This window comes from Monodelphis domestica, chromosome 3 (genome assembly GCF_027887165.1).
Source record: "Monodelphis domestica isolate mMonDom1 chromosome 3, mMonDom1.pri, whole genome shotgun sequence".
In the NCBI taxonomy this organism is placed as follows: Eukaryota; Metazoa; Chordata; class Mammalia; order Didelphimorphia; family Didelphidae; genus Monodelphis; species Monodelphis domestica.
In genome coordinates this window covers 267055422-267081821 of record NC_077229.1, presented here as the reverse complement: position 1 = coordinate 267081821, position 26400 = coordinate 267055422, and the positions used below count along the sequence as shown (strand labels likewise).

The 26400-nt window shown below is 38.7% G+C and overlaps 1 protein-coding gene across 9 annotated transcripts in view; it reads right to left on the bottom strand.

Annotated features, from left to right (window-relative positions):
• DLGAP1 (DLG associated protein 1) overlaps positions 1-26400 on the bottom strand; it is a 1166486-nt gene that overhangs the window by 25053 nt on the left and 1115033 nt on the right. For all 9 annotated transcript variants that reach the window (XM_001364232.4, XM_007487658.3, XM_056820788.1 and 6 more), the window contains one exon: positions 23884-24305. In XM_001364232.4, coding sequence (XP_001364269.1) covers positions 23884-24305 — 422 coding nt within the window. The remainder of the gene's footprint in view (positions 1-23883; positions 24306-26400) is intronic.

Sequence of the window (26400 nt, the reverse complement as noted above, 5' to 3'; positions counted from 1 at the left end):
CCCTGGTCTGGGGTAAAGGGAGAGCCTCACATGCAGAGTGAGGGTGCAGTTTGGGTACTCAGTCTCTAAAAGGTTTGCCATCACTGCTCTAGGTAACTGGGGTCAAATGACTTGCCTAGGGTCACATAGTTATCTAAAACTTTATTCCCTTTCTCTTTCTTTAGATTTTATTTTTATTGCCATGCAAAGCACACTTCTATCCTGGTCATTGTTATAAGAGCCCACTCATATATAACCAAAACCTCAAAATAAAACCATAAACACACTGATGTGAAAAATGACTTCAATAGTTCTTTCTCTGGAGAAGGAGAATATTCCCCGTAATAAGTCAGATCATTGCCTTTCTAAAGCTTTAGACAAACATTTTGTAGCTTCCATAACCCACTGAACACTGTCCTCTATACATTAGGCTGTCAAAGGAAACATTTCCTTTTCAGGTTCCTTTTCCTGTGTTTTTGGCATCTGGGGAGGTGACATGCTTTGACCTAGGAAGGATCTGATGAATCTGATTTTGTATGAATTTGAGGAATTTGTATATTTTTATGTTTTAATAACTGTAGTTCAATTCATTTGGTTTTCTTTGTAAACCTATGGAGATTAAAACATTATTTTGAGAAGGGGGCTTTGAGAATTTGAGAATATGGGCTTCATCAGACTTAAAAAAGGGGTCCATGACACAAAAGAAAATTAAGAATCCCAGGGTAGACTCTTCTGAAGTCCATAGGCTCAGATTCTACAACTCCAAAGTGTCTTGGGGCAAACAGATGAACAAAGGGACAGTAGATTTGGAGGGAATTGGGTGGGTCAGTTACAGAAAAACAAAACGAATAATACAATCTCCCTTCTTGCCCTCCTCAGGTTCCTATTGCTGGGAAAGTACAGTAGGAAAGTAGTCATTTTCTATTGGAGAAATCCAGGTTAGGAGTGGAAAGCACATTTTCCGATTCAGAACAACCCACAAGATTAATCACTAAGTGGGGAAAAAAAAGAGAGAGGACAATTATCCCTGTCTTAATAAAGTAGAGTTCATATGAAATAATAGGACCATTGAGAAGGCACCAGGATATGGTGGTGTATTCAAGAGTTATGAGATCTGGGTCCAAAGCCCAGACCATTAGCTATGTCTACATAGACAACCCCCTTGTGTTTTCTGTGCTTTAGCTTACTCATCTGAAAAATGGGGCTAGTAATAAAGTTATCTGAGAGCCAGCATGGTGTCAGGAATAGAATAGAATGTTGGTCTTATGCCAGAAGTACCACCTGATCCCTGCCAGCTGCCCAACTATGGGCACGCCATTAAATCTCATTGTCCCAATTGGTTTCCCCTACATTGATGAAATCACAGGTCTGGACCAAAACAAAAGCAAAACCAATATAAACATTCTACCCATTTTACAGGTTTGTTGTGAACAAAGCATTTTGTGAACCCATGTATTAGGGGATGAGACCTGTGGTTTTGTTGGTTATGGGAATTCCCAATGAGGAAACTCCTTCAACCCCTCCAGATGGGTTTCTTTTTGGGGATTTACAACCTTGCAATTTACAATATGGGCCCAGAAGAGTTAAATGATTTGTGTAGGGGTCACATGGCCAGTTCTCAAACTCTGGTCTCTCAGAATCAAAGGCCAACTCTCTCTCCACTGTGTTTCTTAAGTATTAGGGAAATGTGAATTATTGACATTGTTTTTTTCAACAACAAATCCTACAAGTTAAGAAACTGTTATTATTCTCATATAACAAATAAATTGAGGCTCACAATGGGGCAGTGATTTGCCCAGGGCCATAAGACTAATAAGATCCAGTCCTCTAATCTAAGCTTTTTAGTTCCCCAAAGCAGAGAGTCTTCAATTCTACCAGCCTCCCTCAACATAGATTATATTGGGTAGGAGTTCTAATGACATCAGTGGAAAAAAGAAAGAATAAGCACAGAACTAGAAACAAACATACTGAAAGTTACATGTTATAGAGCAGAATTAAGGAGAGAACAATCTGAACATTGCTTTGATACTGACCTCTGTTTAGAGGAGTAAAAGGGACTGGAGGGAGTTTCCAGGGAGCCGGGCTCAGGGACAGACTAACCAAAGAAATTGCTATTGAGGGATCTCAGGAAAAGGAGACATAAGATGGTAGAAATTAAACTTATCATCGCTTGCAATAGTACTCATTGTACCAGTATACGAAACAGCATCACCAGGGTCAAAAAGGCACTATGACTTATCTGGATGCATTCTGCAATTAGAAGACTTGCATTGAATGTAAATTATAACAACTCTGAGGTGCTATCTCTTACCTATCAGATAGACTAATATAACAAAACAGGAAAATAACAAATGTGGGAGAGGATATGGGAAAACTGGGACATTAATGCACTGTTGGTGGAGTTGTGAACTGATCCAACCATTCTGGAAAGTAATTTGGAACTCTGCTCAAAGGGCTATAAAACTGTACATACCCTTTGACCCAGCAATATCCAAAGTGATTAAAAAATAAGTATAAAATGTATATTTTTTGGTGGTAGCAAAGAATCGGAAAGTGAGAGGATATCATCAATTGGAGAATGGCTGAAGTCATTGTATTATTTGATTGTGATGGAATACTATTGTGCTATAAGAATAGCAAGCAGGATGCTTCCAGAAAACCCTGGGAAGACTTCTATGAACTGATGCAAAGTGAAGTGTGAAGAACCAGGAGAACATTATGAACAGTAACAGCAATATTCTACCATGATCAACTGTGAATAACTTACCTATTCTCAAAAATACAAAGATCCAAGATAATTCCAAAGGGCTTATGATGTAAAATGCTATCCACCTCCAGAGAAAGAACTGATGGAGTCTGGATACAGATCAAAGCATAGTTTTTTACTTTTTTTAATCTGTGTTTTCTTTCACAACATGATTAATATGAGGGAGGAAACAGTTACATTTAAATAGTTTATTACATTTCTGTGGGCATTTTAAAGAAATCCTAGACTTTAAAAAATTAGGGACCCTTGAGAAGACAAATCCGAAAGGACTTGACATTCAAAATAAGTGAAAAATAGAGTTGGTTTTAGAGTGCCTAGCACATAATAAGCACTTAATAAATTAATATCTGTTGATTGGTTAATCAATTGATTGAATTAAAAAATTTGGCTTAAATTCAGTTTTTTGGTAGGGGTAGGAGCATTTCAGGAAGGAAGGAAGTTGTATATAAGAGTCTCTGCTCCCCTTCCCCTATACACAACTCCTCTAAGGGGACAGAGAAAACCACTCCCCAAATATTGTTAGGCAGGTGAAATTAGACTGAAATGAATCTTGAAGGGAGGCAGCTAGGTGACTTAGTGGATAGGGAGCTGGTCCCTGGAGATGGGAAGTCCTTTGCTCAAATCTGACCTTTGATACTTCCTGGTTATGTAATCCTAGGAAAGTCTTTTAACTCCAGTTGTCTAGCCCTTACCTCTACAAGCGTTGGAACTGATTTTTAGTTCAATTCTAAGATGGAAGGTAAGGATTTTAAAAAATTAAGAATCATGAAGGGAAAAAGAAAAGTCACAAAGTGGACATCAACATAACAGTTGAGCCTGAAGGGTAGATTTAGTTTAAGGGAGAGCAGTGCATTAAAGGGATAATTATGTAATTATACATGACTCTCAGCTTCACTTTTCAGTACCAGTTGAGGAACCATTTTTTTTCCCTGCCTATTTTCCTCTGACCGTACTTCTTTATAATCCCTGTGGAGAGGTAAAGAAATAAGAATTAAGCTTTTTAAGAAACTGGCTTGGGGTATGAGGGAAGATAGTTCTTACTAAAGATAAACTGTTGGACAGCTAGGTGGTTCCATGGATAGAGAGCCAGTGCTTAGAGATGAGAGGTTTTTTTTTTCTTCATTGTTCAAATCTGGCCTTAGAAACTCCCTAGCTGTGAGCTGTGTGACCCTGGGCAAGTCACTTAACCCCCATTATCTAGTCCTTACCACTCTTCTGCCTTGAAACTGATACTCAGTATTGATTCTAAGAGAGAAGTAAGAGTTTTAAAAAAAGAAAGATAAATTGTGGGATCATAAAGTCTGAGTACTCTAATTTAAGATCTTCAGGGACCACCAATACTTGATAAAGAAATCTCTGCACCCTTTTCTCCCCAAAGTGATTATTTAGTCTTCACTTCAGTAAATCAAGTCAAACCAATAGTCTTTGTTTCTAAGAGCATATAAAGCTGCCCCCCAAATGTCCTGAACTCTGATGGAAATTAATGAGAAGCAGGAAATACCAGTATTACCTCCAATGACTACAGATCATGCAACCTTTCCTAAACCACCTGGCAGTCTCCTTCAAGAAGACTACATTGGTCTTTTGATTCTAAGAACTAACTAGATTAATTTGGTTATTATTCAACAGAAGGCAGTTGAATAAACATTAATTATGGGCTAACTGTGTTCTGAAAGCACGGTGCTAGGTGGGGGGAGAGGCAAAGCATAGATAAGATCAGGACTCTACTCTCATAGAGTAAAGAAAAAACCAGTGCTTTTTTAAAAAAACTAATTTACTTTGTAAAAAAAAAAAGATGAAAAACAGTTAAGTGGATCTGAAAGAATTATGAGTGTTGGTCCCAGTCTGGACACTCTAGGATTATATATGCCTTGTCCATGGGATGACCTAACAATTCACAAAGGCTCATCTCCCAGTTGCCCAGCAGAGAGAGAAATTTTTTTGGCCAGAACAAGTTTCAGATCATTTAGTAACTTAGAGAGGAATTTGGATAGGTGAAAAGAGCACCCATTTCCCAACCCTTTTCAGAGCTTTTAAATATTGAAGAAGATGGTTTGTGGTGGGTGCTGATGAGAACTGGAAGCCAGGATATTGCTTTTTTGATGGGTGCTCAGTGTCTGATATTTTAAATTCTGGAATAACAATTCTATTGCTTATGTTCCCATCAATTATTCATTTAGATTCTATTTTCAAAACATTTTTCATATTCTCCTTCTTCCCTCTGATATTGCTACCACCCTGGTGTAGATCCTCATACCTGAATCATAGCTTTAAAATGAGGACCTACATTGGATTTAGATTTTCCTTTGCCAACTCTTCCCAATTAATGCCATTTGATAATCAAGGATAAGACTTTATAATATCCCAAGTAGATTACAAGCTCAATATAAACCAAATGTGATATTGTAGTGTATAATTGAAAGTCTGCTACCCTAAAAAAGAACTACATATCCCAAGAGTCCACTGACTTCCTGTCATTACGTACTTCCTGTAGACAGAGGATAAAGGGCGTGGGCTTTGGAGGCTCCCTCTCTCTAATGTAGAATTAGTATTGATGGTGGTGAGTGGGGTTGATTAAAAAATGGATGGGCACATGGTCTTTTTTTTGTATCTTCTTTATTCCTTGATTTCTAATGATCATTAATAAATCTCTTAAAATATAATAGTATTATTGAGATTTAATTTTAACTTTTACAGTAGCTAGAAAATGGAATCAAGCCTTAGTGGGCATTAAGAGAGGCATTGAATTTAGGTCTAGGAACATGATCACACTGTTGTACTGTGCCATGGGTCAGAAAAGATCTAGAGTGCTATGTTTCCTTCTGGATGCCATATTTTAGAAGTATATATAAAAAGTATATAGAGTCTTTCCATATATACATGGGATGCAGTAGGCTCCCCTCTCTGGAGGTCTTCAAGCAAAGGCTGAATAACCATTTGTTGGATATGTTCTGGAGGAGATTCTTATTCAGGTATGAGTGTGAACACAACAGCCTTTGGAATTCCACCCACAGAAGCTTATTAAGGCTCTTATCTTAGACTGATAAACCTTCGGAAGAGCTGCCATTGGACCTGCATCAGAAAGAGCACCTGCGCTAATAACAGCACACACAGCTCCTACTTCATAGGGATATTCAAAGAATTAAATGAGGCAATATATATGTATATAAACACACACATATACATATATGTACATACACATTGTGTTGTAACCTAAAGCTATATATAAATATCACCTGTAAGACTGAATCCAGGGACAACTAAGTAGCTCAATGGATAGAGTACCAGGCTTGGAGTTGGGAGGTCTTGGGTTCAAATGAGGCTTTAGACATTTGCTAGCTGTACGACCTTGAGCAAGTCACTGAACTCCCTTTGCCTAGCCCTTTCCACTCTTGTGCTCTTCTGTTTTGTAACTGATAGGACAGTAAGGGTACCTTCCATCTTAGAATCAATACTGTGTATCAGTTCCAAGGCTAGGCAATGGGGGTTAAATGACATACCCAAGGTCACACAGCTAGGAAAGGTCTGAAGCCACATTTGAACTCAGGTCCTCACATCTCCTGACCTGGGCTGTCAATCTATTGAACCAGCTAGCTTCCTCCAAGGTAAGGGTTTGAAACAATTGAAACCAGAGCAAAGAGATGCATAAAGTCTAAAGCTATATTGGATAAAGATAAAGGAAAATATTTTTTCCCCTTTGATTACTTAGCTGACTTTTGATGCTGGGAAACTTTAGAACCTTAAAAACATTATTTCTATGTGCATAAGTGTAATTAAAAATCTGTGTCCTGCTGGATGTTAGAATAGTAGGTGTGAATAATATAGTTGTTAATAATTATTAATTAAAATTGAATAACTAAAATAATAATTAGGTGTTAATGTTAGGTGAAATAAGAATCAATGGTTCTCTCAGTGACCAGTTCTGACTGACTGGGTGACTGGTCTTTTCAAACATTAAGCCTCAGTTTCTAACCTATAAAATGGAGGTGTAAATAACCACATCTCTCCCCAACTATAACCCAATGAACAGTGTCATTGTTTGTACCTGTTTCACCAGTGGTGGCCAATGTATTCACTATATGTTAGGCAAAACCCTTTTAAGTTCTTCATTCTATTAGATGCAGTGTGGTACAAAGAAAGGAAAAAAAAAACCCTTAAGTTGGAACCAGGAGATTTGGGTTCAATGTTGTGGCCCTCACTTAACTGCTCTGAATCTGTTTTGTCATTTGTAAAATGGAGGAGAATGTTAATATTTGTGCTATAGATTTCCTTGACCAAGTCCTACTCCATTGCCTCATGGAGTGGAAGTAATGTGGCAAACAGATGACCTCGGATTTTGGAGTGCTGTGCCCGGGGAACGCAGCTCTGGCAATTGCTACCATGCTGGAGGGGCTTCAGTTATAGTCCCAGTAACAGTCTGTATTTGATTTCTGAGGACTAGACTAGCTAAGAATGGAAAAGCTCATCCCTAGCAGGTTGGCTGTAAAATCTTGGGGCATTTGGTCATCTTGTACTGTTGCACTCATGTGAGGTATTCACAAAAGTCCACTCTGAAATTCATTTATATCATATGATTCTACTAGTTGTAGAAGATGAAGGAGCAGAAAAATTTTGCCAGAAACTTACCAAAATCCTTTAAATTAAATCAACATGTCCTATGAGAGGCAACCAAAGCAAGATGAATAAGAAAGATAGCCCTTTGAATCAAGAAGACATGGGTTTAAGTCCATCTTTGGCACATTTTGATCATGAGATTCTGGGCAAGTCACTAAACTCAGTGCCAGGCCATTCTCTTAGACTATAAATTACAGAGAAGATACTGTGAAGGTCGTCATATTGGAAGTTCCCATCATCAATAAAATCACAGGTCAAATACCCCCTTCCCCCTAAAAAACACCACACACTTTGATACTTGGTGACTTTGACTTATAGTCAAGGACATAAAAATATGTTAATAATAAATATGGTTTAATAGTCAGGAATGATTGAGAGGTCAAAGACTTGTATACCACAAAGAAGTCTCATCTATATATTATGAATACTCTCTTCAAGAAAAGAATTGGAATGTGCTTGTGTTGGAAAGTACCAAGAATAACAAAAACATTTTTTAAATGATTATATTTTAACAGATAGTAAAAGACTTGTTATCATCGGGGAAGTCATTCCTATATCAGCTATCTTTGTAAAAAAGAAAAGGAAGTGGGATTACAAAGAGCCAACATGGCTTCATTAAGAACAAGAGGTCACACCAGTCTAACCTTATTTCCTTTTCTTTTTGGATGGGGCTACTACACTGATAGATAAGGGGAATCTTGTAGATATATTTCCCTTAGATTCGCAAAGCATTTGATAAAGCATCTTATGTTATTCTTGTGGAAAAGTTGGAGAAGTATGTGCTTGAGGATAATATAGTTAGATGGATTTGGAACGGATTGGAGACCTGATTCAAAGAGAAGTCATTCATTTCTTCTTGTGTTTCCTGATACTGCTCTCTACTAGTTCCCTCTCCTCCTGACCCCTCTTTTCAGCCTCCTTTGCTGAATCAGCTTCCATGGCATATTCCCCCATGCATGAATATAGCCCATGACTTCCTTCATCCTGACCCTGCTTCTCTATGCTCTCTTTCTTGGTGATTTCGCAGTTTTAATCATTTTATCTATTCACAGGACTCCCAAATCTCATCCGTCCCAAGGGATCAAGTTCTGCATCACAAACTGGGTATTGGACATTGTGAACTATATGTTCTGAAGGCAATTCAACACCTCCAAAATAGAAATCATTATTTTTCCCCCAAAATCTCTCCCATTTCCAAACTCCCCTATTTCTGTCAAAGGCACCACCAGCCTTCCAACCATGCAGGTTTCCACCCTCAGTATCATCTTAGATTCTTTATTCTCCTTCAACCTCCATATCTCGTCAGCTGAAGTCTGTTAATTCTACCTTCCCATCATTTCTCAATCCCTCCTCTTCTCTCCACTTGGATGGCCACCACTCAAGTTTATGCCCTCAATTCCTCTTGCCAGGACCTAATTGGTCTGCCTATCATCAATCTCCACCCTTCTCTAATTCACTCTCCACACAAGTGCCAAATTGATATTCTTCAAGCATTTGTGTAAATTTGTTAACTTCTCTATTGAAGGAGGTTTGCTAGCTACCTTAGACTCTGGGGAAAATTTAGAGTCATCTCTTTGGAATTTAAAGCCTTTCCAAGTTTGGCTACAATCAGTCTTTCTGGAATGATTTTATATGACTCCCCCTTCTGCTCTCTACATTTTAGACAAATTGCATAATCTATCTCCTATGCCTTGAGTTTTCTTCTTAGTCACTTTTGCTCTTGGGATCCTTAGCTCCATTAAAACCTTAGTTCATTGCTGGTGGAGTTGTGAATTGATCCAACCATTCTGGAGGGCAATTTGGAATTATGCCCAAAAGGGCGATAAAAGACTGTCTGCCCTTTGATCCAGCCATAGCACTGCTGGGTTTGTACCCCAAAGAGATAATAAGGAAAAAGAGTTATTCAAGTATATTCATAGCTGTGCTCTTTGTGGTGGCCAAAAATTGGAAAATGAGGGGATGCCCTTCAATTGGGGAATGGCTGAACAAATTGTGGTATATGTTGGTGATGGAATACTATTGTGCTCAAAGGAATAATAAAGTGGAGGAATTCCATGGAGACTGGAACAACCTCCAGGAAGTGATGCAGAGCGAAAGGAGCAGAACCAGGAAATCATTATACACAGACTGATACATTGTGGTACAATCAAAGGTAATGGACTTCTCCATTAGGGACAATGCAATGTCCCTGAACAATCTGCAGGGATCTAAAAAACACTATCCACAAGCAGAGGATAAACTGTGAGAGTAAAAACACCGAGGAAAAGCAACTGCTTGACTACAGGGGTTGAGGGGATATGACTGAGGAAAGACTCTAAAAGAACACTCTAGAGCAAATACCAACAACACAGAAATGGGTTCGAGTCAAGAACACATGTGATACCCAGTGGAATCATGTGTCAGCTATGGGAGAGGTGGGGGGGGGGGGAGGAAAAGAAAATGATTTTTGTTTCCAATGAATAATGTTTGGAAATGACCAAATAAAATAATGTTTTTTTTTTAAAAAAGAAATAAACCAGTCTATCTAAAAAAAAAAAAAAAAACCTTAGTTCAAGGGCCAGCTACTACAAAAGGCCTTTCCTTACTATACCCTGCCCCATCTCCAACCTCTCTCACACCCTGAAATTATTTTATTTTGTATTGACACATCTGTGTATATGTTGTTTTTCACTTTGTATACTTAGGAAATGAAGTAGACATAGATAGAAAGTCTTACATTTGGCTTTTAAAAATCCATATCATAAGTACAAGATGGGAGAGATTATCAGTACATAAAAAATTCATAAACATCATGCCACTCTGTATCTGCTCTTCAGTCTGGTTTCAACTTCATAGAACAAGATGTTCCTCCCTGGTTATGCTCATCACCTCTCATCTCATCACCATACTGTTAACTGAAACCTTAAGGAACACCACTTCCCTCAGCCTCCTCTCCATTCTGATTGGAGAGCTGGGAAATGAATTACCAAACTCCTCCTAATGCCTTCCTTTATAGAGGGCAGAAACTGGACTTTTGGACTCACTCCATTTTGCATTGGCTATTTTGCCAGGTTTCAACTCCACAGAACAAGATATCCCTGTGTTGGGTATCCCTTTTGTCCCCCACACCCCAGTGGTTTCCTGGCTTCTTTTGTTCATTGTCTCTTCCCCATTAAAATGTGAACTCACTCCTCTCCTCTTTCCTTCCTTTTTTCCTTCCTTCCTTTCCCTCTCTCTCTTTCTCTTTTTTCAAAAACTTTTTAGGGGCAGCTGGGTGGCTCAATGGATTGAGAGCCAGATTTAGAGATTGGTGGTCCTAGGTTCAAATCTGGCCTCAGATACTTCCTAGCTGTGTGACCCTGGGCAAGTCACTTAACCCCCATTGCCTAGCCCTTAGTGCTCTTCTGCCAACCTAAGAGAGAAGGTAAAGGATTTTTTTAAATGATAATTTTTTTTTTCTTAATTGTATCCCCAGCACTGAGGTGGCACGGTGGATAGAGTACTAGGCCTGGAGTCAGGAACACTTGAGTTCAAATCTAACCTCAGACACATGCTAGCTATATGACCCTGGGCCAGTCACTTTAACCCTGTTGACCTCAGTTTCCTTATCTGTCAAATGAGCTGGAGAAGGAAATGGAAAACCACTCCAGTTGCCAAGAAAACCCCAAATGGGATCATGAAGAGTCTCTAGAGGCAGCTGAAGACTGAACAATATCCAGGGCATCTAGCATATGGTAGGCAATTAAATGTTTATTGGATTAGATTAGGAAATTGAGGCCCAGAGGGGTAAAGGGTTTTACTCTTTAGGTACACACATAGTAAATGGTGGATTCTGAATTTGAAACCACACCCTTTGACTCTAGACCCAGTACTCATTCTGCTTCGGTTATCTACATGGTACCCATTCATTTGTTACTACTATGTCTTGGTTTGAAAATTGATTCCTCACACCTTTAGTTCAACTGGTTTAGGGGTATTTGTAATCCAGATCTGCTGTGAGTCACCCATGATCAAGGTCTATCCAATACAGGGTCTAAGTAGGAAAAAAAAAGGTGAATCTATTTTATTCCTGACCAAGAGCACCTACCCTAACAAGCATTCTTATTTTTGTTTTTAAATAGAAATCAAACTGTTATGAGAGAATTAAAAACAAGAATTCCCAAATAAATATCTTCTTTAACCTTATATCCACAGGACTAAAACATAGAGAATACTATTTTCTTTTATAAGAACAAGCATGTGAATAGTTGGATAATTTGATCTTTTTTGTCTTTTCATATCCTACTGAGATTCTTGTTAATAAATGATGTCTTCCCATTTTATAATTAAATTAGTATTGTTTTGAAATCAGCCTCTTTTTTCTGGTCAGAAAGCTAAAATATCACATAAACAAACAGTAATTTCTTAAGCTTTTAAAGAGAGGAAATATTACAGGATCATGGATGGAGACAGAAGGAAGCTCAGCATTCATCTAGTCTAAAAACCTCCACTTTACAGATGGAGAAGCAGAGGTCCACGGAGGGCAGACAATGGGCCCAATGTCGCAGAGGTAGGATTCAAACTCCTGAGTCCTTTCATTCCAGACCCCCTGATCTTTTTTAACTGTTCCCAGTTTTACTTGGGAACTCGGGAGCTAAGATTATAACTTCAAAGGGTATTATAGACCTCAGAGAGCTGGTATGTCTGAAGTCAGTAGCAACTGTATTTCCTCCAAGTAATTATAATTGAGTAGTCGGTCCATCAACAAGTATCTGCTGAATGCTCACTAAGTGGCCAGTGCCGAGCTGGGCAAATACCCTATAAGGCAGAATCTGAGGAAACTGTGCCTGGCATTCCTTTTATCCTGGTGCCCGCTCCGGCTGATTTCGGGCTCCTCTCTGTTCATGAATTCTACATTTCTCTCTGGGAAATAAGTATGTTGCAGGGAGGAAGAGTCAATGTGAAGACTTGGATTCAAGATGGGATGTGACTAACAGGAAAACAAAGCCCAGAATGCTTTCTGCATCTTCATCCAGGAAGACAAAGGTGTCTGTAGTGGATGGGCTCATGCTAGTTCCTCCCCTCCTCCTTCACCCAAACGTGAAGGCTAGAGGGCCACCCTGGGCTGGATCTCCAACTGGGCTGGACGAGCAGGCCCTGGGCGATTCCACCGATATAAAGTCACAAGAATAGCCATGCAAAACTTCCGTAACCAAACCTGAAACCAAGCAAACCCCATTTCAGGCTCCATTACCAGCCCCACATTTGCTGCCAAGTCTCACAAAGCTTCTGGGGGACCTGGAGCCAAGTTTCACTAACTTGGATGCGATTACCAAGTAAAATTAAGGTGGAATTAATCTGCCTCTCGCACACGCTCCAGGTTTATCAGCTAATAGCTTCAGATAAAGCCTGAAAATTCCATATGATAAGTCGTTCACAATTCAGGAGGCAAAGATAGATTTCTAAGGATGGTATACCAGTATTTCATCCTAGTGCTAGTGAAACCCTAGCCTATGGGTTTTTTTATACACAATGGTAGACGGCATTCCTAGTTAGAAACATTCAATCCCATCTGGTAGCTTCATTCCCAGTTAGATAATACCACACGTATCTGTGTAACATACAGGCCACTGTCAAATAGCACTGAGCCATCTCTCGGAGACAGCTGTTTCACACAAGGGCTGTATTGTCTGAGAAAAGCTTGTATCATTTTACTTCAAATGCTGAGGGAACAAGCATTCTGTCAGCTGCCTTGGCTTGGAGGGAGCTTCACTCACTACAAATTTTCATTATTTTGTTATCAAACCCCAAACACACTATCGACTGTGTGAGCTGAAGGCTCCAGAGGAAAACCAGAGTCCTTGCCCCACTCCTCTCAGGCAGATAACAATCGATTCTTGCAGACTTAAACAAGTAACAATAATGACCATTTTTAAGACAGTCATTTTGCCCAGTAAGCTTTTGTTTTCAACTTTTCCCATTTATTATACCCAATGATTTGGCTTCAGGTAAAATAGGAAATGGTGTCTTGCCCTGGAATGTCAGGCACCAGGTCCTCAGGAAGCAGCTGTCAGAATCAGGAATCTCTGATGACATCACAAAGAAAATAAGGGGATAAAGAAGCAATAGTTTAAAAGAGGGATAAGCCCTCTTTCTTCCTTTAGCATTCAACTAGAGAAGAGACCAGGGCTTGGCCTCAGGACACACAGTACATGTATAGAGTTTAGCACTCAGTTAACCAAAATAATTTATTAAAATAGGACCCCTCCTCACATCACACCCTACATCTTTGATCTTAAGTCTTTATTTATCCCCCCTAAGATTTCTCTTCCTTCCCTTCTTCCTTCCTGACCGCCTTCCTTCCTTCCCTTCTTCCTTCTTCCCTCCTTCCTTCCTTCCTTCCTTCCTTCCTTCCTTCCTTCCTTCCTTCCTTCCTTCCTTCCTTCCTTCCTTCCTTCCTTCCTTCCTTCCTTCCTTCCTTCCTTCCTTCCTTCCCTTCTGTTTTAGTATCAATTCTAAGACAAAAAAACAGCGATATCCAGGCAACTGGGGTTAAGTGACTTGCCCAGGGAAATATCTAAAACTATATTTGAACCCAGGTCCTCCTGGTTCTGGACCTGTTGCTCTATCTACTGTGCCACCTAGCTGCCCTCCATGTGCTACCCTCTTCAATCTAGGGAAGAATTTGCCCATGACATACAAATTCCTATTTAGAGCTCTGACTTTCAATTAGAGAGAGATTAGTGAAAATATAGATGTAATTTTTTTTCCCTCTTGGAGCTTATGGACCTCCTGAAATCTGCAGACTCTAGATTAAGAATTCCTGTATAGTAAACTGGTCCAACCATTCTGAAGAACAATTTGGGACTATGCCCCAAAGACTATAAAACCACACCACATACCCTTTGACCCAGCAACATGATTATATGGTTTATATGCCAAAGGGATGAAAGAAAAAGAACCTTTAGGCACAAAAATATTTCTAGCCATGCTCTTTGTAGTGGCTCAAAGAATTGGAAATTGAAGGGATGTCCATCAATTGGGGAATGGCTGAACAAATTGTGGTACATGTTGGTGATGGAATACTATTGTGCTCAAAGGAATGGTGAGGGGGGTGGTTTCAGAAAAAAATGACAAGAACTATATGAACTGATGCAAAGTGAAGTGAGCAGAACTAGGAGATCATTATCCACAGTAAAAGCAATGGTAGAAGGAAGATCAACTGTGAAATACTTGGCTACTCTAATCAATACAACGATCTAAGACAAATCCAAAGGACTCATGATGAAAAAAATGCTATTTACCTCTAGAGACAGAACTGATGAACTTTGAGTGCAAACTGAATAAATTTCTCATTTTCATTAAAAAAAAAAGAGGAGATATGTTAGGTGGCACAGTGGATAGAGAGCCAGACCAGGAATTGGGAGGACCTAGGTTCAAAATTGACCTCACCCACTTCCTAACTATATGACCCTGGGAAATTAATTTAATCTCACTTGCTTAGCCCTTGTTCTTCTGTCTTAGAGACAAGAAAGTAAGAGTTTAAAAAAAATAATGCCTTCTCTGGTGAATAATTAGATGAAAACAGGACTGCATACTAACATCAGCAAGGTCCCAATTAGTGATAACCTACCTTTTGAAGTGCTCCCATTACTGCTCAGCATATTTCCATTAGGCTGGAACCAAGGACCACATTCTACGTAACTATAACTTCAAATAGTGCAAATCTGAACACAGTGGGACCACTTCAGGGGATTCAGTATTCACATGAATTAGAACCTGGCTAGAAAGATCTCTCTACAGTTACCCAGTGCCTAAAGGAAATAAAGGATGAACAACCACCACCAGGGAAATGCTCTCCTGAATAAAGTGTGATACAAGTGTATAAGGAAAACATAAACTGATTAATGTACCAACTATTTTATTTTTTAAACCCTGACCTTCTTAGGGGCAGCTAGTTGGCTCTGTGGATGGAGAGCCAGGCCTAGAGATGGGAGGTTCCTTACCAAGATGGTGGAGCAAAGAATGCTCCACACTTGCCCAAACCCACCTTCAAACAAGCACCACCTCCAAAACAAAACAAAAGCCACAGAACAAATTTTGGAGTTGCAGAATCAACAAAAGCTAGAGTGAAGCAAGGTTTCAGCCAAAGAAAACAGGGAGACAGCATGAAGGATGTGTCTAGAAGCACAGGATGGGGATATGTGATTACAGAGTGGCTCATGTGAAAGTCTGATCAAGGAGTGAATAGTTTAACATTGTGGCCAAAAAAACCTAAAGGACTTTGGGGCTTCATTAAGAAAAGCACCTGGTCCAGAAGGAAGAAAGTTCCACTCCCACTGTACTCCATTCTGATTTGATGGTGTTGTTTGGTCATAACCAACTCTTTGTAATTCTATTTAGGTTTTCTTGGCAGATACTGGAGCAATTTGCCATTTCCTTCTCCAGTTGACTTTACAGGTGAGAAAACTGATGCTTAAGTGAGGGCAGTTGGGTGGCTCAGTGGATTGAGAGCCAGGCCCAGAGATGGGAGGTCCAGATTCAAATCTGGATTCAGACACCCAGCTGTGTGACCCTGGGCAAGTCACTTCACCCCCATTGCCTAGCCCTTACTGCTCTTCTGCCTTGGAACCAATAAATAGTATTGACTCCAAGATGGAAGGTAAGGGTTTAAAAAACACACACAAAAACCCAAAAAATTAGAGTTAAGTGACTTACTCAGGATCACTCAGATAGTAAGAGTCTGAGGATGGATTTGAACTCATGTCTTCCTGACCCTAGTCCTAACTCTCTAGCCACTGTGCCACTGCCTTCTACCTATCCTAATTAGTGTGAATTACTACAGATTGATATTTGGCTGAAGTCAGTAGCACTCAGGGGATGGGAATTTTGATAAGGACAAGAGAAAGGAAGGAAACTCTTGGAACAGAGTTGCATGCCTAAATGAGATGGGAGCTCTGGGTAACTAAAGGGGCAGTGGGGCATTGGGTATCTGGGGGGAAAGGGGGCAAGAGGGAGAAAGTTCAGAAAGAACTTGGCTACTCTCAGCAATGCACTGATCTGGGACAATACTGAAAGGCTTATGATGGGGAGTGCTCTCCACCTCCAGAGAAAGAGCTGTTGGAGTCAGATGGATGAGAACCAAAGCATACTATCTTTTATATCAGCATATTTATGGTTTTATTCTGGGGTTTGAGTTAGGTATGAGTTTGCTCTTACAACAAGGATGAATTTGGAAGTGTGTTTTGCATGACAATAAAAAATAAATTTAAAAAAATTTTAAGTCCGGAAAGAGGGGCAGCTGGGTAGCTCAGTGGATTGAGAGTCAAGCCTCAAAAAGGGAAGTCCTGGGTTCAAATTTGACCTCAGACACTTCCCAGCTGTGTGACCCTGGGCAAGTCACTGAACCCCCATTGCCTAGCCCTTACTGCTCTTCTTCCTTAGAACCAATACACAGTATTGATTCCAAGATGGAAGGTAAAGGTTTAAAAAATTTTTTCAGAAAGAGAGATGAGAAGACAGCAGAGATTTCTTTCCAATTTTTTCCAGAGCCTAGTGATGGCTGTGTATCACCGAACACTTCAAAAGTAGTTTGCCAGTGCCTGGATTGTAGATTCAGAGCTCAAAAGGGCCTCAGAGATTATCTGTTCCAACTCCCTCATTTTACAAATGAAGAAACTAAGGCTTAGAGAATGAAGTGATTTTCCTGGGGTTGAGACCAGCTGTAAATAGCAGTTAGGTCTGCCCTTTTCAAATCCTACAATTTTCTCAGTTCTTGAATCTATCATATCATGTTGTCTCCAAAATGTATCAAAATTGGTTTGGAAGACTGAAAATCTCAGACTCTCAACTCAACCCTGCTTGTTCTAATCCTTCCCCTCTCTCCACCCCAAGGAACTGGAAAAAGTTTTAGAGTCTCCCCCCTCCTTTTTTTAACTTAAAAATAAAACAAAACAAAACCCCACCTTCTGTCTTAGAATCAGTACTAAATATTGGCTTGCCCAGGGTCACACATCTAGGAAGTGTCTGGATGTGGTTAGAAAAGCAAAATGCATACAGAAGATTCACATTTTTATACGCAATTCACTTTTTCTGTCCTTTGTGTATGGATATGTCCATGTTTCTTGGTGACTATCAAATTCATACTAAATACTGATTCCAAGGCAGAAAAGTGGAGTGGGCTAGGCAAAATTGCCCAGGATCAATAGAAAATATCTGAGACCAGAACTGAACCCAGGTCTTCCCAATTCCAGACCTGGCACTCTACCACTATGCTGCCTAGCTGCCCCCTCTTTAGTACTCTACAATCATATCACATTGAGGATTTCCCTATTCCAGAATGCATCACTAACAATAATCTGCTTTATAATAAAAGCTCATTAAATTTAATTTAATTTAAACATTTGATTGTTGTTCATTTGGTCTAATCTTTTTTTCCCCTTAATACTATAGAATCTTAAGAGTTGAAAGATGCCTTTTAAGACACAACTAATACAACAGATATTTAGGGTGACTGTACTTATTTGTTACAAAGGAAACCTTTTATTGGGGAGAGTGGAGATTGTTAGGGGACACATGAAGGGATAGTGATGGTGATGCTAAATAAATGAACCCAAGAGAAAGAAGAGGGCATCGATGAAACAAACAAAAAAAATGCATAAGGGGGGTAGCTAGATGGTTCAGTGAATAGGGAGCCAGGCCTGGAGGTGAGAGGTGCTGGGTTCAAATGTGACTTTAGACACTTGCTAGTTGTGTGACCCTGGACAATTACCTTAATCCCAATTATCTAGCCTTTACTGCTCTTCTGCCTTGGAACTGGTACTCAGTATCAATTCTAAGAAGGAAGGTATGGGTTTAAAAAAAATACACAGAAGGATGCTCAGAAAGAAACACAGAGAAGAAGGGTAGTGTTGGTACTACCAAATTAGAATTGAAGTGTGTTTATTTTATTTTTTATTTTTAAATAAAATTTATCTTCTGTTTTGGAATTATTGATTCCTGAAGGGCTAGGCAATGGGGGTTAAGTGACTGGCCCCAGGTCATACAACTAAAGTGTCTGGAAATGTTTAAAATATATATATGGTAGATTCCTATTTCTATACACAATTCACTTTTTCTGTCCTTCTTCATGCATGGACATGTTCATGTCTCTTGATGATGATCAAATTCCTACTAAAAATAAAAATTTTAACAATTATAAAAGACTTTAAGGTCATCTAATCCATTCTCCCAGTGAAGGAATACTCAATGGCATGGTGTTGACTTAGTTTCTTTTTAGGTACTTTCTTTTTTTTTTCTTTTTTAAACCCTTACCTTCTATCTCAGAATAAATACTATATATTGGTTCCAAGGCTTCAGAAGAGCAGTAAAGGCTAGGCAATGGGGGACAAGTGACTTGCTTAGGGTCACACAGCTAGGGAGTATTATTTGAGGTCTGATTTGAACCTAGGATCTCCTGACTCTAAGCCTGGCTTTAAACCTAGCTGCCCCCTTGTTAGGGTACTTTCAAGTGAAGACCCATGGCTAGCAACCCTTAATAGCTATAATTGTTAGCTTATAAGATCATAGCATAAGGGTCCTTAGAAACCATTTTGTCTCACTCTTATTTTTTATAGAAGAAACTATGGGGTTAGGTGAATTGCAAAAGTTCATCCAACCCCCTTATTTTACAAATGAGGAAACTGAGGCCCAGAGAGGAAGTGACTTGTTCATAGGGTCAATAACAAGGTCAAGTCCTCCAAATCCTGCAAATTTCCCTCTAAATCACACTGAAATGATTTAAAGATGGTGTGGAATAGCCAAGGTGGGATTAGAGTATGTTCCTTATCAGCCAATCTTGTCTTCTTCCCAGTATGCCATTTACTTATGAAATAGCCACGATTTAATTGATGAAGAAAATTCACGCTATCTTTGGTTTTATTTTGGAGTTTTGGTTATGTATGAATTTGCTCTTATAACAATGACCAATGTGGAAATGTGTTTGGCATGACAATTAAAAAAAAGAAGATGCACACTGAACAAATTGTGGAATGTATTGCTTTTAAGGATGTTGGCACTTTGTGTGTTTGTAGAGATGTGCTAGTTACAAATGGATTTTGCAACTTCCTAAAAACAGACCTTTATGCATATACCTTTACCTGTAAGTCTTTTGGCAGTACATAATTTGAATTTTTTTCTTTTTTTTTCTGCTCCCAGATTTCTGCTCACCAATATAGGAAAGTGCTGGACAAGGCAATCCCTTCCCCCAATGCAGATGTACATCTCCTCTGCAATTTGTAGGACTGGAGTCTCAGTTGGAGCCATTGGGAAGGTGAAGTGACTTATCAGGCTTAGTGAGGCTGCCACCATGTGTCAGGTAGGACTTGAATTTACTTCATAGACTCCAAGACAGATCTCTATCCAGTCTACTATACTGACTGTGTAGTTGAAATTAAAATAACAAATTAAAACTAAAAAAAACACACACACACACACATGCAAAACTTCATGAAATTCAGAAATCCTTCCACCACGCAGTCTGAATTGTGGAGTTTGTTTAGTGTGCCCCATTTAAGGCTGATTATCTCAGTTAATTAGAAAATTGTGATCAACTTGCGTAGGCTATGGGGGTGGGGGAGGAAAAGAAAATGATCTTTGTCTCCAATGAATAATGTTTTGAAATGACCAAATAAAATATTGTTAAAAAAAAAAAAAGAAAATTGTGATCAAAAGACCAGTGCCATGTATTATGGGTTTATCCTACATAGGAATCAGTCTTGTACCACAGCCACAATCGTTAGCTTTATCTATTGGGAGATCATAGGCATCTGCCATTGTTGGGGGTGGCTGACGATCAGAGAGGGAGAAGAATTTTGCAGTCGTATGGAAAATAGAGAACATGAGTGGATTGGTACAAATTCATCACAGTTATTAGAAAAAAAACACAGCAGTGCATGTCAATAAAGGCCTGGGGAGAGGGGGAACAAGTAGCATCAACTTTGAGTATGAAATACAGTGTATTTTTATTCCCACTATATGAATTACCAACACAGCAAAAAATCTGAATTACAAAACTATTTCAAAACCCCCAAAGGATGATCTACTTACTTCAAGCAATGCTAGATACATGAACATTCCACAACAAAAGAATTGGCATTATCTCCTGGTGCTTAAGTCAGGGAACTTTTAGGTTGGAAAAAATTTTGGAGATCATCAGATCCAAGTCCTTTGGTTTATAGATAAGGAAATTAAGGCTCCAAGAGATTAGATAATTCAGTTATGGCCTCAAATTAGCCAGGGAAAGACTCTAGGACGACTAGAACTCAAGTCTCTTGTCCAATGTCCTTTTCTGTATCACATTATATCACTGATTTCATGAAAATGGGATTTTTGATGTATATTTTAATGATATTAGCCACATATTTCACAATAATATCATTACATTATAAAAATTCACAGATCATCTTACCTATATACTCCCAGTTATATAGGCTAGGAAGTTGTTTCCTGAGACTTTAAACTTCCTTATTGGCAAACTATATCAATACAGTACTTAATATTAAGGCATATTAACTCTAATTTTTGGTATTTAAAAAATAATAGCCTTATACCCTAAGATGACGCAGTTTAGCTTGATTAAAAACAGGGACAAGACATGGATATTTCTGTTGTCAGAAAGATAGATAGTAAAAGAAACTAAGAGACTTTACCCAAGTTAAATAAGTAGCAAGTTATCAGGAGAGCTGGAGCTGAGGAGGTAGGGAGTACAGAGATAACTCAAGGTCCAATTCACTGAATTCCTTTAGAAATTTGGCCAGCCAGCCAGCCAGCCATCCTCCATGGGAAGGCAGGCACACCAGCTTTTAGGAGCACAACACAAAGGACAACAGCCTCATTTACTCAGGCAAACTGCCTGCTAATAATTTAACAAATGGTGAATATTCCTAGAAAGGGGGAAGGAGAACTTGAAGCAATTAGTTTCCTTCTTAATGACGTCTTTCTACCCACTGATCCTCAGGCGGTGAATGGAGCTGCAAAAGATTTACTCTGTTCCATTTGTGAATATTTTAACCAGTCCAGGAGTGCACTAAATGAGCCAGTGGGCAGCAAGAAGCCTTCCATATATAGCTGGAATGACAAAAGGCCAAGCATAGAGGAGGTTCTATGTATAGTCATGGAATATAATAAGGAATGTTTGGAACCTTAAACCATTATTTTTCAGAGGCCATTTTAAATGGGGAAAAAGAAATCCTTGGAGTGGGGGGAACGAGTTGGCATGAAGAATCACTCCTACTTGAGAGTTTGCTATTGTCCCAACTTAAGTAAATTAAAGAAACATTTCAGTATAGTCATTAGGACATAACATATAGTAGAATTTGAAATTAGCTTTAAAAAGCAACTTTGTGATCAGTCCATTAAAGGAAGAGTCCTAAGTACCAGGGTTCCCAGTGGGTACAAAAAGCTGGTCAAAGGAACACAGATTTGATTATACTTCTATTATCTAATGAAATATTCCAAAAATAGTTGTGTTCATGGAAAAATGTGTGTAGTGGAGGGGTGGAACAGTGAAAAAGAAAGGGAGTGTTATGGTAGATATAAAAAAATGAGGAAGAAACAGTTAAAAGAATAACTTTCATAAATCCAAACTAAATGAATGAGATTTGAAAATGAAATCTTTTTTTTTTCAGTTGAACCAGAAAAAATCAGGAACAACCTAGGAAAGATCTCCATAACCTGAAACTCCAAATTGATTTCCATCCAGCAAAGTCACAAATTTGTTGATGTATTCTTGGAGAAACATATGCCATTCTTACTAAACATGCTTACAAGGCTTTAATTTTGTTTATACCAATTTGTCTCTGTGAATCAAAATTCTTTATCCTCTTCTCAACCAAAGTTAAAGCAAGAAATAAAGGAGGCTGATTGTGATATGTGGGTATAGTCTTCAAAAACTATACCAAGAATAAAACTGTTGGTTGACAAGAAACAGAGTCAAGGGTCTCAATTTATTTGACTGTGTTCTGGTAAATATTTAACAACTTTATGATGTTAAAATGTATGCTCAATAAGGTTTTCTTATGAAAAAAATAATCTCTTCATTTTACTTCTTTCTTAGTTGCAGATGCAAGGTAAACGCTAGAATTTTTTCCTTTCATATTGAGTAGATGGTATGGGAAGATTTCCTATAAGTCAAGAGATACGGGAACTGAAAAAGGTTGAGAATCCCTGCCATGGTGGTAGGTAAGTTTTGAACTCTTTCTTTTACGTTTCTATCAACACTGCTGAATATAAATTATTTATCATTTTTGTTGTTCAAAGGCCAACTAACTATCATTTGACAAATAAAGCAAAACTTTATTAATCAGACCCCATTAATTTAGAATTTCTGTTAATTCCTATAAGAACTCAGATAGTTTCCCTTTGTATTATCTTTAAAGAAATGCTTGTTAAGCAAATTAATAATGAAAAAAAAGTTTTAAAGGGAAAGTTTATTTTAGGTATGAAACTTTTGACAATTCCTCGGTTTCTTTAGAAGCACCCACTTCTCTATGATATTTTAATTATGGTACTTGCATTCATTAAAGCAGAATTCCCAAAGATTGCTACTAACCGGTCCTTTGTTAGCTTAATTCTAGACACCCTATATAACTTGAACGTAATAAAACTATATTTCTATAAAAGTTATTCTGTAACAGGCTCCTCACTACTCCCCTTCTGATGGGTGATAGATTCTGTGCAAACTAAGACTTTTCTTTGGGCATACTTAACGTGGGAATTTGTTTTGCTTTATTATATACGTTTATGATGGGCATTTGTTTTTCTTGCTTTCTCAATGGGGCAGGAGGGGGTAGTGGGAGTGGAGAGGAGGGTTTTGATTTTAAAAAAAAGGTATAATTTAGTTTTTAGAAAACAAAAGTTATTATAGAGTTATTTTGCTAATTTTGTTTGGTTGGCCTTTCCCCAAAGGTCAAATGGGAAAAGTACTGACTGAAGTATTTAACTATATTGTAGTTGTCTTCTCTCTCCATAGATTTCTTTTATGTATGTATCGCCTTAGAATGTAGGCTCCTTGTGAAGAGGAGTTGTTTCCGTTGTATCTACACTTCCAGTGCCCAGTGTAGCACTTGGCACATAATAGGTGTTTAATAAATGGTTATTGATTGATTAATTTGCTCAAGAGGTTTCCTTTAGTTGAACTGAAATGGCAAGATTAGGTACCCTGGAAGCCACAAAAATTTGTCACTGGTTGTTTGGAATATTAGTGATCTATAGAAAAGCCTGCAGCTAAAAGGACCCATTACTGAAACATCAGGTTTCCTTCATCATAAGCTTCAGGCACTAGATGGGTGAATGTCACTAGATTTGAGAAAAAGTTACATCTGCCCAGTGATTTCTTCCTGTGTGTACACCAGTCTATACTGTGTTCTTTGCTGGATTTGCCTGGTTCTTCCATGCACTATCATTTAGGGTGGAAAAACTGAGAAAGAGTTTGCAGGTTCATCTGGCAGTCAAAAAAGAGTTGATTAAAAAAAAAAACCTTAATGGGTATGCAAATCCTCATTCATATAATTTTGATCACTACTTACTGTCTTCAGGCAGGTTATTCTCCCGTTCTTCTCTCTCCATCTGCTGGCACCAACCTTCCATCCGGTCTCTCTCAGCCTGCAGAAGTTTCAGAAACCAGTGACCATCTCGGTGACACACTGACCTCTGAACAGCCTCCAGGGGATCTTCAGTGATAGAGTCAATCCAAGGATCGGGAGGAGGCAAAATGGAAGGATCAAAATCTGTGTCAAAGTCATCGTCTGCGGCACAGGCATGGTAGTGGTTTCCCGACCCCTGAATGCTCACTGTGGAGGTGCTGGCATCCCGGGAGAACTGCCTGGACATTGGTCCAGGGCACGTATTGTCCTCTATAGATTCCAGAGAGTTTTCCAAGTTCTCATGGAAGTCCAGGTCAGCCTGTACTGCTGCTGTCACGCTGTTAGACCGAGTGAACCTGCGGAAGCTTAGGAAAATAGACAATGAATGTTTACTTGAGGGGTATTTCCAGGAGCAAAACCTCATTCTAGCTCTCCTAGTGGAGGCAACAACAGGAGATTCTCCACCACCTGGGTGACAGAGAATGGAGGGTTTCTGCTTTTAATCAGTGCCAAAAGCACGCCTTGGTGAGGCATCCTCATATAAAGGAATAGGCTCTGAATTGGGAGACTTGGCCGGGCCACTTATTCCATCTCTATGACCTCGAGAAACTGATCTAACTTCTCTGCATCTCAGTTTCCACCAAGATGCTGGTCATCAGCATGGCAAAGAGGACAAAAGAAGGAGAAGTGACAGATGTTGGAGGGTCTGCAAGAAAACTGATAGAACTGGGAATGGGGATCGCCATTCTGAAAAGCAATTTGAAACTATATTGAAAAAAAGTCATTAAACTGGGCATTGCCTCTGACTTAACAATATCATTACTAGATCTATGTAGAGATCAAAGAAAGAGGAAAAGGACTTGTGTATTAAAAAATATTTGCAGGGGCAGCTAGGTGACTTGGAGAATAGGGAAGACCAGGGTAGGACATTTAACCTGAATTGCTTAGCCTTTACCACTCTTCTACCTTGGAATTAATACTAAGAATTGATTCTTAGACTGAAAGTAGTTATTTAAAAAATGTGTATTTAAATATGGAAATAGTCATCAAGTGATAACATTTGTACAACCCAGTGGAATTGCTTGTTGGCTCTGGAAGGGGGGAGGGAAAGAAAATGAATCATGGAAACATGGAAAAATATTTAAAAATAAAAATAAATTTAAAATATATTTATGGTAGTTCTTTTTAATGACAAAGAAATGAAAACTAAGGGGGCAAGGCTGCCCGTCAAATGAGAAGTGACTGAACAAATTCTAGCACATGAATATAATGGAAAATTATTGGGCAGTAAGACTGATAAAAGGTATAGGTTAGGTATGAATAAATGGTTCTAGGTGAAGTGGGCAGAACCAGAAAAATTTATATAATGAGAATATCATAAAGACAAAAAATATTAAAAGACTTAAGAACTCTAATTAATACAAAGATAAATCATGATTTCAAAGTGAGATATACATTTTTGGACATGGACAATTAAGAAATTTGTTTCATTTGAACTATGAATATGTTAAGATGAACTTTTTTACCAACAGAAGGGAGATGTGAGAGGAAAAGAAAACAGATACTCATTGACTGAAAAATAAAATTAAATAAAAAATTTTAAAAATAAAGACATTGGACAAGATGATCTCTAAGGTTCTTTCCAACAATATACATAGTATATGAAACTATGCTATTTGAAATTGCAAAAAAAATTTTAATCCCTTACCTTCTGTCTCAAAATCAATTTCCTCTTCCTTTCTACAGACAACTTATCTGTAGACATAATGATAATTGTATATTGTTTCTTGGCTCCAAAGCAGAAGAACAGTAAAGGTCGAGGCAATGGGGGTTAAGTGACTTGCCTATGGTCACACAGCTAGGAAGTGTCTGAGGCTAGAATTGAACCCAGGACCTCCCATCCCCAGGCTTCTATCCACTGAGCCACTTAGCTGCCTCTCCAATTTATTTTTAGTAACACTTTATACTTGTAGGATGATTTATCCCTAACGAGTTACTTTCATAGCCATTATTTTATTTGATCTTCCCAGTAATTGCTTGTGTAGAAGGCCATACATTATTTCCTTGTATTTTACATGTGAAGAAACTGAGGCTTAGAAAGGACTAAGTGACTATCCAGTGAATATCTTGCTGAGTGATGGAGCCAAGATTATAACTCATGTCTTCCAGAGCTATGTCAGGTCCCTTTCCACCATCTACCACAATCCCTCTATTTTTAAGGGCAAATCTCATAACTTTCTCAGTATCTCCATGACAAATCTATTGGGACACTAACCTAGTTTGCCATACATTGCTGACTCTGATCTAGGAACTCTTGGGGAATGACTGTGAAAATTCTGGTCAACTGCTCCAACCAGCAAACAATCCTTTTCCTCCAGTCCAAATTATTTTGAATCAAAGAATGTGGGAATATAAGGGTCAAAGGAAGCTTCGTCTAGTGATTAATGGTAACTCACAGTT